The following is a 17,014-nucleotide window of genomic DNA, read 5'->3' as shown; positions in this document are numbered from 1 at the left end:
CCGGTGTTCCTTCGTGCGACGGAGTGAACCACTCAAATCTGGGGAACTGCCCTCCGGTCCTCCGCGTGTTGTCCGTAAGGCTGCCCCGTGGTGCGCTGGGCACATGCAGCCTCAACGCCAAAAGTGGCAAAAATAGGGAAGGCCTCCGCATGCTTATATAAAGGCGTAGGGCACCGCAGAGGCCCGAGCGTTCGTTGTATTCACACATCCATCATGTCTCTTTCATCTGTCGCTTCCTTGCCCCCTCTGCTCATTTCACCAGCACAGCTTGCATCGCTCGTGTCATCTAAGAAGGCGCTGCGTATCCTCGATGCAACCTGGTTCCTCAACATGCCGGGCCAGCCAGCTCGTGACGGCCACAAGGAGTTCTTGCAGGGCCCACGTCTGCCCGGTGCGCTGTTCTGGGACATTGACAACATCGTCACTCGCGGCGAATCCGTTATGAACCTGCCAAACATGATGCCGAGCACTTCGATGTTTGCCGACGCAGCAGGAAAGCATGGCATTACGCGCGACACCCACGTCGTGGTTTACGATCGCCAGGGTATCTTTTCGTCGCCCCGCGCTGCGTTCACATTCGCGGCATTTGGCCACAAGACCATTTCCGTGCTGGATGGTGGTCTTCCTGCTTGGATTGCGGCCGGCCAGGACATCGACGCCCAAGCCCTTACAGCCGATCCGTCCGTCGAAGAGACGAAGTACGAGCAGCCAAGCTTGCTGAACGGCTGGATCCGCTCGTTCGAGGAAATGCTACACAACACCACACTGGGCTCACGTGCTCAGCTCGTGTTGGATGCCCGGCCCAAGCCACGCTTTGAGGGTAAGTCGCCTGAGCCTCGTCCTGACATGGCAGCTGGTCACATTCCTCACTCGTTCTCCCTGCCGCAGTCGTCGCTCCTTGACACACAGACCAGCGGCGATTCGACCTACACGACGCTCAAGTCGCAGCAGGATTTGTGGAAGGTCATTACCGGTGTGGTGGGCGAAGATGGTATTGAGAAGCTGCGTCACGATGCCTCGTCGCAAGGCTCGTTGGGCGTCTCGCTCACGTGTGGTAGTGGTATGACGGCTGCCACGATCTGGCTTGCGCTGCAGCAGCTCGGTATCAATGGCGCTATCTACGACGAGAGCTGGAGTGGTTGGGGCCGCCGTGCACAGAACGGTGAGGCGCCTGTGGAGAAGTCGGAGTAATGGATCGTACCTCGTATCTACATGTCTATAGCACACGATCGTATTGCATGCCTCGCACAACACCCCCCTGCATAGCACGCTGCACATCTGCAGCAAACGTCGCCTTGTTGCGACGCAGTTCCTCGGCAGCTTCCTTGTTGAGTGGATCGTCTGGGTTCGGGTCGAGAAACAGGAAGAGCAGGCCGACCAAGACAGAGTTAAGGTTTAGGATCGGGTTCCAGTCTTCACGCAGAATATTGAGGCACACATTGCCGTCCAAATCAAGGTTGGGGTGGTATACTTTTGCCACGCCTTTGACTTTCGGCGGGTCATGCGGGTAGTTGTTGTTGATAGCGATCGTGAAGAGGAACTCGCCACCGCGGTACATGCCCTCGTCAGGGCGAATAAGGACCTCAAAGTTCATGATATTGGATGGATCAGGGAACCGTGTTTGCATTGTCGGTGGCAAATCCAGCTCGGCCAAGTCTACGTCGGTATGAGTGGTGCTGCGTTGTTCCCACGTACCTTTTTGTGCACGTAGTTGTGCCGGTGAAATTTTAGGCCGCTGTTTCCGTGCTTCATCCGCTTCCTTTCGCTGGCTCCAAAGCTGTTTATTAGCGAACATGCACGTACATTGATCATCTTGGTCGAAGCCGGTCTCCACGCACGTCAAGCGAGAGAGCTGCCTGCCTCGCGAATGAGGCAGGGGCGGCTTGACCACGTCGCTGACTAAGCACACGTTGGGCGTTGACACCAGGCTGGTCCTGCGCGAAAAACTCGCCGTCGAGGCACCTGGTTTTTCTTTTCTCTCACCCGGACCATGTCTGCTGAGCCAGTCCCTGAGACCGTGTCAGGCACTGCTGCCGATGCACTTGCCACGAAGCTGGAGGACACCAAGCTTCCTCCTGAGACGGAAGTGAACGAGGGTGAGGACGACGACGAAGACGACGACGATACGGCCCCCGCTCCCCAGGCCGAAGGCGAGAAGAAGAAGAAGAAAAAGAAGAAGAAGAAGAGCGGCGCGAAGAAGAAGGGTACGACAGCCAAGGCGGTATGTGAACAAACGGAGCCGCCATCGATTGGCCTTACCAAGATGTTCCCCAACGGCATTTTCCCGGTGGGTGAGATCCAGGCGTACGACGAGTCGAAGTTCGACGAGTCGCGCAAGCGTATTACTGGTGAAGAGCTGCGTGAGCGTGAGCGCCTTGTGCAACAGGAGGACGGATTCGACTACAACATTGTGCGTCGCGCTGCGGAAGTGCATCGTCAGGTGCGTCAGTATGCGCAGCGCACGATCAAGCCGGGCATGTCGATGACGGACATTGCGAACTTGATCGAAAACGGTACTCGTACGCTCGTCGAAGAGAATGGATTCGAGAGTGGTATTGGTTTCCCGACTGGCCTGAGTCTGAACGAGGTGGCCGCGCACTACACGCCCAACGCAGGCGACAAGCGCGTTCTGCAGAGCTCTGATGTGCTCAAAGTCGACTTTGGTGTGCACGTGAAGGGCCGCATTGTCGACAGTGCTTTTACTATGACTTTTGAGCCGACGTGGGATCCCCTGGTCGCTGCTGTGAAGGAGGCGACGAATGCCGGTGTCGCCGCTGCGGGTATCGACGTGCGCTTGGGCGACGTCGGTGCGGCTGTGCAGGAAGTCATGGAGAGTCATGAATTTGAGGTGAATGGCAAGACGCACCAAGTCAAGTGCATTCGTAACCTGAATGGCCACAACATTGAGCCATACCGTATCCATGGCGGTAAGTCGGTGCCGATTGTAGCGACGCCTGGCCTCGATGTGAAGATGGAAGAGGGTGAATACTTTGCGATCGAGACATTCGGCTCAACAGGTCGTGGCTACGTCGTCGACTCGGGTGAGTGCTCGCACTACGCCCGCAAGGTCAACCCGCCTCAGGTGCCGCTGCGTGTCAGCAGTGCGCGCCAACTGCTGTACAACATCAACAAAAACTTCGGCTCGCTGCCTTTCTGCCGTCGCTACCTCGACCGCATCGGCGAGAAGAACTACCTCCTTGCGTTGCGTCACCTTGTGCAGCAAGGCGTCGTGACGGACTACCCGCCGTTGGCCGATGTGCCAGGATGCATGACGGCGCAGTTCGAACACACCATTCATCTTCGTCCTACGTGCAAGGAAGTCGTCTCACGTGGCGATGACTATTAACGTAGATCTATTTAGACACGAACACGGAAAATCGCACGACAAAGCCAAATACTAGCCACAAGAATAGCGGCAAATGTCGCGATTTGCACAGCGCCTGCCTTGGTCGCATCGCCGACCGGTAACGATACGATAGCCTCAGAATCGATGATGGCTGGCAGGCTGGCCGTATACGTCTGGTATGCGAGGTGCTGCTGCAGGCTTGGAAGCAGGTGCTGATGCGAGTCTGGAAGGAACGTACGGATGTCTGTTACAGTCAGCACGTCTACTTGTCACGTACCTGCTGGATCCCACTCTGAGTCTGTAGGCTGCTCGCATGTCGCAAAGAAAATGGGCGCGTTCTTTGCGAGATGAATGCGGTCATAGTGCGGCATAAGGAACGAGTCCAGGTATGAGGCCACTTGTAGTCCTCTTGATGCGAGACGGTGGACCAAGGCCGCGGCGGCATGCCATGCAGGCGTCAAGCTGGCCGGCAGCTGCGCGGGCATCGTGGCCGACGTAATCCACGAGAGATCGTACGTTTCAAGCCGACTAGTGTTGGGCCAATGCATAGCTTGAAGATATCGCATATGCAGAGGTACAGAGATCTTGGTAGACGCTGTCCCATCTAGCGCTACCAGCAAGGCGGCATGCTCACATTCGTCGCCATGACACGTCTGGGTCGAGGGCGAGGGCGCCCCTTCCCACCACATCCGCGGTACCTCCTCTACATAATCAGTAGCACGGTCCATGTCTGACCAGCCTTGCGGCTTCTCCAGATCCAGCTGGCCAAGCAGGAACACATCGCGGACAGCCGGCAACGAGTCAAGCTGGGCTGTATATGGATCAAAATACACGGCCGACGGCAGAGGTACTAGGACGTAGGATGAGCATGTCTCCGGTACATTTGGAGTCTCTATCTCCAAGCGGGGTGCATACGAAGAGAGGTGCGTATACACGACACGCCCACGGTGTACCGCCTCCATGCCGATGCAATAGAGCTTCAATGAATGTGGGGGGAAGGCGACTCGTCCCTGGCGTTGTTATCACGTGATATGACCTAGTGGGGTGTGACAGGCGCCTTCTGATAGTGCGCTCAGGACAATCCCACTACCGCGCCAGGCGAATATGAACGATAGCGAGATCCTCGAATCGGTCGCAGAGCCGGTACCAAAAGATGAATATGACAAGAAAAAACTCATGGGACCTAGTATCATGCACAAAGAGTCAGATACGGAGGTCTCGGAAGATGGCGATACGACCGTAGAGCTTTCTCGTCCGGTGCCCGCCCCAGATCCATTGATGCGTCAGCAGTTTGAGGAGAAAGTGGCATCTACCTCACTGGGATCTACATCGGACGGACTGCTAGCGCTTTTGCGTGATCATCCAGAGCTTGTATCGACGGAGCTCGCAAAAGAAGCTGAAAAAATCTTGCCCGACGAGACAGTTACAGCGCCACGCGTCTCTGCTGATAGCACCGGCAGCTATGCCAGCACGCCACACAATGAAGGAAATGTACGCAGTACACTCTTTCCGAAGACGCAAGAAGCTCCCCTTCCCCCCGAGGGCAGGCTGAAGGAGTCCCGCTCCTCGTCGCAGTACTCGCTGCCAGATGTGGCGAAGGCCAAATTGAGTCATATCCCGGACACGACGATCCACACCTCCGTGCTGCGTCACTCGTCCAACTCTACAACTATCACACGTACCATCCCTAGCACGCCAAACCTAGGCGAACGCGGAGCAAAGCCTGACTACAGTGGAGAGAAGATCGTGGTGGCTATGGTTGGCCTGCCAGCGCGTGGCAAGAGCTATCTGAGCAACAAATTGATGCGATATTTGCGTTGGCGTGAGTACAATGTACGTGTATTCAACGTTGGGCAGCTTCGTCGTGCTGTGGCCCGTTCCGATACCACTTGCAACAGCTCGAAGCCATCGCCCTCTCACAATGCGGACTTTTTCGACGAGAAGAACAAGGAAGCGAAGAAGCTCCGTGACCAGCTTGCTCACAAGTGCCTTGAAGAGCTTATCAAGTGGCTCAAAGAGGGCGGTGGTAATGTAGGTATTTTGGATGCGACCAATACTACCAAGGCACGCCGAAAAATGCTGGCAGATCGTGTGGCGTGCGAATCAAACATGCGACTTCTCTTTCTTGAATCCATATGTACAGACCCGAAAGTGATCGCAGAAAATGTGGCCGTCAAGGTGCGAAGCAGTGACCCCGACTATGCCAAGCTGAATAGCGAGCAGGCGAAGGAAGATTTCCTGCGTCGTATCAAGAACTATGAGGCAGTGTACCAACCGCTCGATGAGGATGGCACAGAACGTCACTACTCGTACTGCAAAATCATCGATGTAGGCCGGTCAGCCTCGCTGAATCTGATCAACAGCTACCTGGAGTCGCAGATTGCGTTCTACCTACTCAACCTGCATGTGACGCCCCGCAACATTTTCATCTCGCGTCACGGCGAGTCACAGTTCAACGTGGAAGGCAAGATTGGTGGTGACTCTGATCTTTCCGAGCGTGGATGGCAGTATGCTCGTGCGTTGCCGAAGCTCATCCACGACAATATCGGCGATGCGCCGCTGACCGTATGGCATAGTTCGTTGCGTCGTACGGGCCAGACGGCGAGTTTCCTGAACTACCCCAAGCTCGTATGGAATTCGCTCGATGAATTGGATGCAGGCGTATGTGACAGTATGACGTACGAGGAGATTGAAAAGTTCTACCCAGAAGACTATGCAAGTCGCGACGATGATAAGTTCAACTACCGATACCGTGGCGGTGAGAGTTACCGCGACTTGGTTGTACGTCTCGAGCCTGTGATTATGGAGTTGGAACGGCAGGACAACATCCTCATTGTTGGCCACCAAGCTATCATCCGTGCGCTGTATGCTTACTTTATGGGCTATGACCAAAACGACTTGCCGTATATTAAAGTCCCTCTTCATACCGTCATCAAACTTACACCCAAGGCGTATGGTTGTGACGAAGTCCGGTATCCGCTTCCCATTGAAGCAGTGGACACTCACCGCGAGCGTCCCGATCGTCCGTCTGAGCAGCAAGTTGCGACACACAAGGAGATGGAATCGGATGCGTTGCGTGCGATGACCAGTCCTCCACCGTCGCAAAGACGTGACTGAGCGCCTAGCGCCAATGCGACATACGGCGCTCCTCGGCAAACCGTTCACGCACACGATCGGCTACACGCGGGCCCCAGTACGATACTGGATCGTCTCCTGTCTTTAGGACGTACTGTTCATGCTCGCGGGCTTGCGGGCGCGAAAAGAGGACTACGTTGTCGTAGTCCAGGGGCTTGGTAGGGTCCCAACGCTGCAGCTGACCCGTTGCGAGTGTATCGAATGGTGGGACGACAGAGCGGCCGCGGAATACCTCTTCAAAAAGATAAGCAATGTCATTGACGCTGAATGGGATGCGCACTTTGGGCGGGGGTCCGTCTTTGTTGTTCGCGGCATGGTATGTGGGCGGAATATCCGCTTCTGTAAGTGTGCGCTTGTGCGCCTGCGAGGCGTTGTGAATGTCGACGGGCGGCGATGGGTAGCGTGACTCTGTCACGTTCAAGTCGGCGAACAGTTTTTCGTACAGTTTGCGGCGGCCTTTGACGGCCAACGGCTCGATTTTGTAGTGTGCCAAGTCACAGAGAATGTAGGTAGCTGCAGCTAGACCAAACATCGCCGGCAAAGGTCCGAGCACAGGTAGAATCCGCACTCGGAAATCCTCGAAAGCGGCGAGTTCTGAGACGGGTCCTTTCTCAAACTCTTCATCAGGGAGGGGAAGCAGATGCGTGTCCGACTTTTCCGTCGAGTATACGCAGGGAATCATGACACTCGCATCGTCCGCACCAGTCTCGCCCTTCGCACGCGCTTTGGCCGCCTCGCTGCCCACGGCTGGCAGCGTCGGCACGCCAGCTGCACGCAATTCACGGCGGACCACACGCGCTAGCGGGTCTTCCACAGTGGCAGAGATATCGCTCACCTGAATGCGGCTGGGGTCCGCCTTAGCGCCTGCGCCCATAGATGAGAATACTTTGAGATTGTGCTGCGCACAGTACTTGAGCAGTTCCACTTTGGTATCCAAGTTGTCGATGGCATCAATCACATACGTAGGACGACCGGCCAACAGTCGATCCGCCTCGCTTTCCCGGAACAAATCGACACATGCCTCGACCTCGGCCCATGGCGCAATGCTCTGGAAAAACTGCGCGCAACAAACTACTTTAGGCCGACCGACATCGGCGAGCGTCGCACATGCATGTCGGTTGAGAGAAGATAAGGACACTTGATCAAAGTCAATCAGGCGCAGTTTGCCTACACCGGAGCGCAGGAGCATAAGAGAAGCCCAGCTTCCCACGCCGCCGGCACCCACGACCACGACAAAGCTGTCGCGGATGGCCTGCATACCTTCTTCGCCAAGGAAACTGTAGTTACGGCTGAGCTGCTCACGAATCAACGAGTCGTCAAACTCCTTGCGAGACGTGTGCTTCGCCTCATCAAGCTTGGCCTGCGTCAGCATCGTAGCATCAGGTATCAAGTGCAAGTCGGCTTCGTCAATGTGCGACGCTGCCTCGGCTTTGAGCGCACGACGCCGGCGACGCCGTGCGTGTGTCTGAAAAGTCCATATGGCCGACATCGTCGCGAGAGACGAGCCTATGGCCACGATTCCACACAACATAAGTCCTCGTGCCTCATTGGACTTGGGCGTGAGACGCGCCAGCCACGACGTAGACGACATTGGGATCGGCTACGCACGCGAACACAAGGAGGCGACGTCTGTGCCCAGCTGCCTCTTGTCGTGCAGGCCGTGGCCTGGCGCCTCACTCGCTCGTGCTTTGAAGTCACGTGACCTCCGCAAAGAAATTTTCTTGCGGACGACGGGCGCCTTGACCTCTTGCGCCTTGCGCTGTCGGTGCGATGGACATTACGCGTGCGATAACGTCGCATGTCAAGTCCGCCTCGTTCTCTTTCCTGACGGCCGATGAGGTGCGAAGTATCTCTGTGCGTCAGGTAGTGAATCCTGTGCTGCTTGACAATGCAAATGCGCCGACAGAAGGTGGGCTGTACGACCCAGCGTTTGGTCCGATGCGTCTGGACGACATTTGCCAGACATGCCATATGAACCATTTCGAGTGTCCAGGCCACTTTGGGCACATTGAACTTCCTGCACCGGTGTTCCACCCTCTGTTTATGAACCATGCCTACTCACTTTTGCGTGGCACATGTGTCTTTTGCCATCACTTCAAGATCTCCAAAATGGCCCTGGCCAAGTACACTGCGCAGTTCCGATTGCTGGAATATGGTATGGTGGAAGAGGCTCGTGCGATCGCTTTGGAGCAGCTGCGCCGCTCCGAGGTAAGTGCGGATGCGGACGACGAAGAGGGCGACGATGATGACGACGTCCCCTTGGCCTCGATTCAGACTCAACAGGCAGCTGAAACGGTGGCCGAGTTTGTGCAGCGTATGACATCTACGGTTAATCAGCTCATTGCTAAGGCAGAGCGTCGAGGTATCCGTCGTGGCTCAGATCATGGTATGGCCACTTACTCGGCCCGTCGTGATCTGCGCAATGTCTTTCTGAAAGACATCCTGCGCCGTCGCTGTGAGCGATGCCAGGCGATGAATCCTACTCTGCGCAAGGATGGGTTCGTGAAGATTACCGAGCGTGTTCTCTCGGCGCGTGATCAAGCCATTCACGAAGCACGAGGCATTCGCCGTGACAATGTCCTGCTGGATCGCGCAGATACCAAGCCAGGCTCAAAGGAGAGTGACGAGGCCATGGCTGTGGATGACCATGCGGAGGCTACTATTGAAACGCCGTCAATCACACTCAAGGAAGCACGTAAGCTCAGCAAGGATGCAGGGGATCAGACGCGTGTAGTCCCTGCCAGTGAATGCCGAGCCAATCTGCGCCGTTTGTTTAAGAATGAAAGCGAGATTTGCTCGTTGATCTTTGGCCGTCACCCTGTCTTTGGCGGTCAGGCGGCGCCTAGTGCAGATGTGTTTTTCGTCGAAGTGATTTGTGTCACGCCCACGCGTTTCCGCCCAGCCAGCGTCATGGGCGACCAGACGTTTGAGAATGCACAGAACGAGTTGCTGACCAAGGTGCTGCAGACAACGTTCTTGGTTCGTGATTGCAATGAGCGTGCGCAGGCGTTCCAGCGCAAGAGCAACTACCCTGTGCTGGACGGTGTGGACGAATCCGAGGCGATTGCGCTGCAGAAACAATGGGAGACGGATCGTCGTACTGCCATGGACCAGCTGCTCTCCGCGATGATGCAACTTCAGGTGAGCGTCAACTGCTACATGGACTCGAGCAAGAACCCTGCGCCGCAGCGCCAGGGCTCTGCAGCGCCACCTGGTGTGAAGCAGGGCCTGGAAAAGAAGGAAGGTCTGTTCCGCAAGCACATGATGGGAAAGCGTGTAAACTTTGCGGCGCGCTCTGTCATTTCGCCGGACGTGAATATTGAGACGAATGAAATCGGTGTGCCGCCCGTGTTTGCGAAGCGCCTCACGTACCCGGAACCCGTCACGGTCCACAACTATGAGCTCATGCGCCAGCTTGTGATCAACGGCCCGGACGTCTACCCAGGTGCACATGCCGTGCGTGCTGAGGACGGTACGGAGACGCTGCTCAAGTCCCTCTCGGTCGAGGAGCGCACGGCGCTAGCCAACCAACTGCTGACGCCGCAAGGCCAGACATCGCGGCAGGCACGTGGCACCTTTGGCGGCGTGGGCGGTACCCTGCGGACGCCTGTCGCGAACAAGCAGGTGCTTCGTCACCTGCGGACAGGTGATATCCTCGTCATGAACCGTCAGCCGACACTGCACAAGCCGTCGATGATGGCGCATCGTGCGCGTGTACTCACGGGAGAGCGCACGATTCGTATGCACTACGCCAACTGCAACTCTTACAATGCCGACTTTGATGGTGACGAGATGAACATGCACTTCCCGCAAAGCCAAATGGCTCGTGCTGAATGCTACAACATTGCGAATACGGACAACCAGTATCTTGTACCAACTAGTGGCAACCCGCTGCGTGGTCTGATCCAGGATCACGTCGTGGCTGGTGTGTGGATGACGTGCAAGAACACGCTATACACGCGCGAAGAGTACCAGCAGTTCCTATTTAATGCGCTGCGTCCTGAGACATACAACCAATCTGGCCGTATCAAGACACTTCCTCCGGCGATCTACAAGCCTGTGCCGCGCTGGACTGGTAAGCAAGTCATCTCTACGATTTTGCTGAATGTCACGCCGTCGCATGCGCAGGGTCTCAACTTTGACGCCAAGGCTAAGGTTGGTGCGAAGTTCTGGGGTGCGGCACACAAGGACGAGGAGACAGTGGTCGTCCGCGATGGCGAGTTGCTGACAGGTGTGCTGGACAAGTCACAAATTGGCGCCTCAGCCTACGGTCTCGTGCATGCTGTATATGAGATCTACGGCTCCGAGAGTGCAGGCCGTCTCCTTTCGATTCTCTCGCGCTTGTTCACAATGTGGTTGCAACACAATGCGTTCTCATGTCGTATGGACGACTTGTTGCTCAGTGCGGAGGGCGATGCGGAGCGTCGTCGTTTGCTCAAGGAAGGCGCACACCATGGCCTGGAAGCTGCGATGGGCAATGTGGGTCTTGGTGAGGAGAATCCGAAGAAGGCCGAGACGCAGCACAACCTGCGACTGCGCCTGGAGGAGGTGCTGCGTGATGACGAAAAGCTCGCTGCGCTGGATGCCGCTATGATGGGTGCATCGAATAAGCTTACGAGCTCCGTGATTGCGTCGTGCATTCCCTCGGGTCTGTGGCGTGTGTTCCCCGAGAACAACATGCAGATGATGACCGTGTCTGGTGCGAAGGGCAGTGCCGTGAACGTCTCGTCGATTTCGTGCTTGCTGGGTCCACAGGCACTGGAAGGCCGTCGTGTGCCTGTGATGGTCAGTGGCAAGACGCTGCCGTCCTTCAAGGCATTTGAGACGGAGGCACGTGCCGGTGGCTTTGTCGCAGGTCGGTTCCTTACGGGTATTGCACCGCAGGAGTACTACTTCCACTGCATGGCTGGCCGTGAAGGTCTGATTGACACCGCCGTGAAGACGTCGCGCTCTGGCTACTTGCAGCGCTGCTTGATCAAGCACTTGGAGGGTGTCTCTGTGCAGTACGACCAGACGGTCCGCAACAGCGACGGCTTTGTGCTGCAGTTCCACTATGGTGAAGATGCGTTGGATGTGACCAAGAGCAAGTACTTGGACCGCTTCGACTTTACGGTCCAGAACTTCGAGAGTTACCGCCGACGCTACAACCCTGTGCAGCTCGAGTCTGCGATGGAAGTCGAGTCGGCGCCGGATCACATGAAGCGTGCGCTGAAGAAGCCGCACAAGTATGCACCTGTGCTTTCCGTGTACAACCCGGCGCGCCACTTTGGTTCCATGTCGGAAAGCTTTGCGCAGAAGGTGGAGGAGTACGTGGCGAAGAACCCACGTGGCTTGCTGGCCCGCAAGAAGAAAGATACCACGCCGGAGGGAGTGCCCATGAAGCTCGCACGCCCCAAGCTCAACGCGGAGCAGTTCCGTGCGATGACCAAGGTGCTGTACCACCGCGGACTGGTCGAGCCAGGAGAAAACGTCGGTTTGCTGGCCGCGCAGGGTGTGGGTGAGCCGTCGACGCAGATGACGCTGAACACGTTCCACTTTGCTGGTCACGGTGCTGCCAATGTGACGCTGGGTATCCCCCGTCTTCGTGAGATTGTCATGACGGCCTCGAAAGATATCAAGACGCCGATTATGCGTCTGCCCGTGCGTGAGGGCGTGACCGAGGATCAAATGCGCACGTTCTGCAAGGACGGCAGCCGCTTGGTGCTCAGTCAGATTGTGGAGGAGGCGACCGTCACGGAACGTATGATGCCCAAGACGGCCGCAAATGGATACCAGCGCCAGAAGCAGTACACAGTGCGCTTGCAATTCTACCCTGCCGATGAAGTGCTGGAGGAGTACAATGCTTCGACGGAGCACGTACTTCAAGGCTTGGAGGCGACCTTCGTGCCTCTCGTCGAGCGTGAGATTGTTCGTGAACTCAAGCGTCTGCGCCGTGACCAGGTGCGTCAGTCGCAGTCGATTGGTCAGGGCGAGACGTTCAATGATACGCCTGCGCAGGCCGACCAGGATGACGAGGCGCCATCGACACGCGCACGGCCCGAGGACGACAGCGATGATGAAGACCGCATGTCGGAGGCAGGTGACGATGACGATGCTACGGCAGCAAAACGTCGCGCGAATGCAGGCTCCAAGGTGTCGTACGACGAGGCTGAGGCCGAGGACCGCGAGGCGGACACCGCTGACGAGATTGCGCGTGCCTTCCAGGACGAGGCCGAGGAGGCACCGGAAGACGAGGACCAGGAGCCGGCAAACATGGAAACTCGTGTCTCAGACTTGGATGAGCGCCTGCAGAACGAAAGCAAGTTTGTCTCGGCGTTCCGCTTCGACAGCGTTCATGGCGAGTGGGCCGAGTTTGATCTGCAGATGCATAACAGCACTGAAAAGATGCTGCTGATCAATGTGATTGAACGTGTATGCCGTGCCAGTGTGGTGCATGAAATCCCGCGTATTAGTCGTATGATGATCCCGCCACCTGCGCCGGGTGAGACTGAAGTCGCGCTCACCGCCGAGGGTATCAACCTGCCTGGTCTCTGGGACTTTGGCTTTGGCGTGATTGACCTGGATCGTATCTACTCCAACGATATTGGTGCGCTGCTTTCGTGCTACGGTGTGGAGGCAGCTCGTGCCGCGATTGTCAGCGAGCTGAAGGGCATTTTCGACACCTACGGTATCGGTGTCTCGATGCGCCACTTGTACTTGATCGCTGACTACCAGACGGCGTTTGGCGATTTCCGTCCATTTAGCCGCGGTGGTCTGGCCGATGCACCATCGCCCCTGCTCAAGGCCAGTTTCGAAATGACGATGGCTTTCTTGAGTGGCGCTGCGTTGTTCCAGGAATCGGACAACCTGTCCACGCCCTCATCCAACCTCGTTATTGGCCGCCCTGTCACCACAGGCACAGGTGCTACCACAATTCACATGCCTCTTGTAGCCACTGCATAGTATCATGCGAAAGATGTGTTGTCATGGATTGCGATGCGCTGGCAGATTCGCTCATGAAATGCTCTGCACACTCTGCTAGGCTTAGGAGCGGCGCTGTATCTGGCTGGTCAAGGTACTGCTTTGCCTGTGCCACCCATGGCATAGATTCGTCAGGAGCAAGCAGCACATGGCGAGGGGGAATCGCCTCAGTGATCATACCCCATTGCGTTGCGATGGTATAGCCAATGCCAGCTGTATAGTCTACGACCAGGCCGGGAATGCGATAGTCACAAAGGGGCATGTGGGGAAAGCCGTGCAGTCCCACTGTGACGCACGAGCCACGAGGCCACAGCTTGGCTTTAACAGGGGATGCTGCTACCGGCGGTGCAGAAGAATGCGACGTGGCTTTGTGGTACGACACAGATAAGCCAGCATCATACGCACTGTCTGTAGGCTCCACAGAGCATGGTGATGCACACGTAGGCTGGCTAGGAGGAGGAGATAGGGGCGTCGTGCTAGGCCCACTGTAATTACGTGCACGTACAATAGGAGGCATGCGACCAAACACCACTTCATACGGTGTCTTGTTGGTTGTAGAATGAACTGACATGTTGCATGCCATAGCAATAGTAGAAAGGCACATAGCCCAATCTGTGCGCTTAAACCGACGACACCATTTGACGACCATTTTTCGGATATGCCGGTTCGCTCGTTCGACCATGCCTTGGCTACGTGGCCGGCCGGGCTGACTGCGACGTATGACAATATGATGCTGCTGCGCAACATAAGCCACAGCCTCATTAGCAAATTCACGACCGTTGTCCGTCTGCAAGATCGAAGGCGGGCCCATGAGTGCCATCCAATCAAGTAGATACCGAAGTACCTCTTGCTTTTTGCGTCTTCGTACAGGGTATAGCATGCAGAACCGTGAATAGTGGTCTTTGATATGTAAAATCCATCTGTAGCGGCCATCAGCATTCATTCGCATATCAATGAGGTCCATCTGAACTCTCTCCATGACATGGTCCGAGTGGATAGGTTGCGTAGGAGCTGGACGTGGACCTTCTCGTTGTGCCTCGCATAGATGACAATGATGCACAACCCAGTCTACCGCTCGTCGGGGAATTCCATGATACCGTCTAGACACTTCATACCATGTCTTCTTCACGCCTTGATGATGAATGGCATTGTGCTCATACACTACCGTATGAAACACTTCGTCCTGTGGCACGACAGTGAGGGATGGTTTGTCCTTGCGAGCATGGTACAACAAATGGCCACTGTTCGATAAGGAGTAATGCTGCCGAGTCTTGTTCACAAAGACCTTGGTACATACACCCTGAGCAGCAATTTGTGTTGAAGTGCGGCCTTCCGCAATGGCCTGTAGCACACAAACTCGAAGAACATACCGTTCCCGCGTCACAATGCTTTTAAACTCAGTAGTTTCCATCCATTCGTTAAACTGCTGGCATTGTTCAGAGGTGAAGCCGTCGTGCGAATGACCAGTATCGTGGTTGTTGAGCACGAAGGATGGAGAGTGTCGTGGCGTATCCCCATTGGTTTCATCCATGCAGTGAAGAAGGTCGGAGGAAGGTGCGGGTAGTGACCCACATCGTGCAATTACGTATTTTCAAAATGCATAACGGTCAACGACTTTTAGCATACTTCTTTCGTATTTTCTTATGGAGAGAGATTCTAAGGGAATTTATGCACTTCTACATTTTTATAAAATAATCTCCCTAGAGACATTTCAATGAAGAAGATTATGTGGAGTGATAATATTATCAAGGCTCCACCTTAACGATAAATAGTAAATGTATATATATACTTATATATTTGGTAGATGGGAGAATAGACCTGTATGGTGCAAGTAACCTGGGTGGGGCACATTTTTGTTAAGGCCCATATGTGTCATGGTCCTTGATTGGTTATATTCAATCCCGATTGGGTATTCTCCTGCCCGTGAATCACCGAGAGAAGGATGGGAGAAATGTGCAGCACTAAAAGTAATGAAGAGCGGGTGCTAATTTGGTAAGAACTTGTGAGAGCATTTCAAAAGAACCCAACATAGGGTGGTTGCATAATGAGAAACGTTAATTGTAGTTCTCGATAGCTTGATGACGACTAGCTTACGAGAACTTTCCCATTTCTCTCACTGACAAGCAGCTACGTCATATAGAGACAACAGTTAACCAGAATCCAGCTATTAACCAACACAAACAGTAAAAAAAAAGGTCTATGATTGAATTACAAATAGAATGAATGAAAAAGGACCAAATTTAGAACTCTTTGTCGCTTACGTCCTGCTCGCTCTTGGACGCACGCTCGTAGTACCAGATTGCACCATCAGCGGAGGAGCAAGAGGTATCAGTAGTGCTGTCAATGTGCGTGGCATTAGCATCCTGGACACGGCCAGTGACATGGTTGAAGTACCAGACTTCCGTGAGGACAGTACGACCATGGTCATTGGAACCCTTGCCGGCATCTGTTTCACTGTACGAGGGGCCACTGCAACCGAGATGAGGAGTAGCACCATAGTGCTTCTTCAAAGCATTGGTAATATCAGAGAGGCTGTAGGCTGTCTTGTTACTAGGGGTGATACCTTCAGCGGCAAGCCAGTCATAGGTGGGCAGCTCACGGTAAAATTTAATGGCTGTTTCATAGAACTCAATGAGGTCCTCATTCTTGCGGTACTTGGGGCCGTAGCAAGGAATATCAAACGTACTGTAGCAAGTTCCGTGCTTGCTGAACTCATGGGCCCAGAAATCCTTGTTGGGAGACCCCTGGGAAACCCAGAACGTGTTCATAAAGTCAAGAAGGTCTTTACGGCCCCAATCCTCGATGAACGTATCAACACCTGGGCCTTTCCAAGCAGGAACAGGCGTGCCGTCCGGCTCGCCATTGGTCGTGTTAGGCGAAGGAGAAGGATCGTACTGACGGTTCAAGTCGCAGTATTGAGTGAATGAGCCATTGCAGAAATCAGGCCACAAACCGTGGAGAGTCCAATGCTTCTGAGGAAGCAATTGTCCATTCTCCTCTTCACCGGTGTGGGTGTCCCAAAACTGGGTTGAAAGAACTAGGCCACCAAATGTCTCGGAGCAGCAAGAATCGACATTAGCAAGATCAAGAGACTTAACGGAGCAAGAAGTCACTGGCGTCTGTAACACGCAGGTGTGGTTGTGCTGCGACGTGTTCGAGTACAGCGCAGCATTCACAAAAGCTGCGCCAAGCAAAGCAGCACCAATCTTAAACAGCATCATGGAAAACGGACGCAAGAGGCAAGGAAGCGGATAGTCTTGCCCTGGAAACGCGTAAAATACAAGAGGGAAGATACAAGACCCCGCACGTGCGCATGCTATCGAATGGGATGCATTGGAAAAAAAAACGCGAGACGCGCCCAAAAAAGGAATTAAATAATAGAAGACCCCACAAGGCCAAACAATTTTTTCCTGAATACGCCTAGACGAAATAACGAGCAAGAATCAACAATACCAAAATCACCGTCGTGAAATCATCCGTTGACAGCAAAAAAGGTCATTCATCAAGAATGCAAATAGAAATAGATAAGGAGATTGCAAATGACGTCTCAAAAAAGAAAAGAGAACTGCAGCA

General features: G+C 54.8%; 8 protein-coding genes across 8 annotated transcripts; 4 read left to right on the top strand and 4 right to left on the bottom strand.

Annotated features, from left to right (window-relative positions):
* Window positions 1-213: 213 nt before the first annotated feature.
* Malapachy_0291 (hypothetical protein) lies at window positions 214-1,191 on the top strand (the record flags this gene model as incomplete). The annotated part of the gene is made up of 1 exon (XM_018134816.1): window positions 214-1,191. The coding sequence occupies one exon, from the start codon at window positions 214-216 to the stop codon at window positions 1,189-1,191; it is 978 nt and encodes a 325-aa protein (XP_017990058.1).
* Window positions 1,192-1,216: 25 nt separating this feature from the next.
* On the bottom strand, window positions 1,217-1,812 carry Malapachy_0285 (e2 ubiquitin-conjugating enzyme; the record flags this gene model as incomplete). Its single annotated transcript, XM_018134810.1, has 3 exons — window positions 1,217-1,656; window positions 1,696-1,777; window positions 1,804-1,812. 3 exons carry the CDS (start codon window positions 1,810-1,812, stop codon window positions 1,217-1,219), a joined length of 531 nt encoding a protein of 176 aa, XP_017990064.1.
* Window positions 1,813-1,990: 178 nt separating this feature from the next.
* Window positions 1,991-3,346, top strand: Malapachy_0290 (methionyl aminopeptidase; the record flags this gene model as incomplete). Its single annotated transcript, XM_018134815.1, has 1 exon — window positions 1,991-3,346. The coding sequence occupies one exon, from the start codon at window positions 1,991-1,993 to the stop codon at window positions 3,344-3,346; it is 1,356 nt and encodes a 451-aa protein (XP_017990057.1).
* Window positions 3,347-3,357: 11 nt separating this feature from the next.
* Window positions 3,358-4,308, bottom strand: Malapachy_0308 (phosphomethylpyrimidine kinase; the record flags this gene model as incomplete). The annotated part of the gene is made up of 2 exons (XM_018134833.1): window positions 3,358-3,590; window positions 3,624-4,308. The coding sequence occupies 2 exons, from the start codon at window positions 4,306-4,308 to the stop codon at window positions 3,358-3,360; spliced, it is 918 nt and encodes a 305-aa protein (XP_017990074.1).
* Window positions 4,309-4,450: 142 nt separating this feature from the next.
* On the top strand, window positions 4,451-6,463 carry Malapachy_0294 (bifunctional 6-phosphofructo-2-kinase fructose- -bisphosphate 2-phosphatase; the record flags this gene model as incomplete). The annotated part of the gene is made up of 1 exon (XM_018134819.1): window positions 4,451-6,463. One exon carries the CDS (start codon window positions 4,451-4,453, stop codon window positions 6,461-6,463), a length of 2,013 nt encoding a protein of 670 aa, XP_017990060.1.
* Window positions 6,464-6,467: 4 nt separating this feature from the next.
* Window positions 6,468-7,970, bottom strand: Malapachy_0286 (ubiquitin-protein ligase molybdopterin-converting factor; the record flags this gene model as incomplete). Its single annotated transcript, XM_018134811.1, has 1 exon — window positions 6,468-7,970. The coding sequence occupies one exon, from the start codon at window positions 7,968-7,970 to the stop codon at window positions 6,468-6,470; it is 1,503 nt and encodes a 500-aa protein (XP_017990073.1).
* A 281-nt stretch (window positions 7,971-8,251) lies between these two features.
* On the top strand, window positions 8,252-13,423 carry Malapachy_0289 (beta and beta-prime subunits of dna dependent rna-polymerase; the record flags this gene model as incomplete). Its single annotated transcript, XM_018134814.1, has 1 exon — window positions 8,252-13,423. The coding sequence occupies one exon, from the start codon at window positions 8,252-8,254 to the stop codon at window positions 13,421-13,423; it is 5,172 nt and encodes a 1,723-aa protein (XP_017990071.1).
* Window positions 13,424-15,681: 2,258 nt separating this feature from the next.
* Window positions 15,682-16,662, bottom strand: Malapachy_0307 (ribonuclease t2; the record flags this gene model as incomplete). Its single annotated transcript, XM_018134832.1, has 1 exon — window positions 15,682-16,662. The coding sequence occupies one exon, from the start codon at window positions 16,660-16,662 to the stop codon at window positions 15,682-15,684; it is 981 nt and encodes a 326-aa protein (XP_017990049.1).
* Between the last annotated feature and the right edge of the window lie 352 nt (window positions 16,663-17,014).

Source organism: Malassezia pachydermatis (genome assembly GCF_001278385.1).
Source record: "Malassezia pachydermatis strain CBS 1879 chromosome Unknown scaffold14, whole genome shotgun sequence".
Classification (NCBI taxonomy): Eukaryota; Fungi; Basidiomycota; class Malasseziomycetes; order Malasseziales; family Malasseziaceae; genus Malassezia; species Malassezia pachydermatis.
Note: the sequence above shows the minus strand (reverse complement) of the source record. Positions and strands in the feature narration are given on the sequence as shown.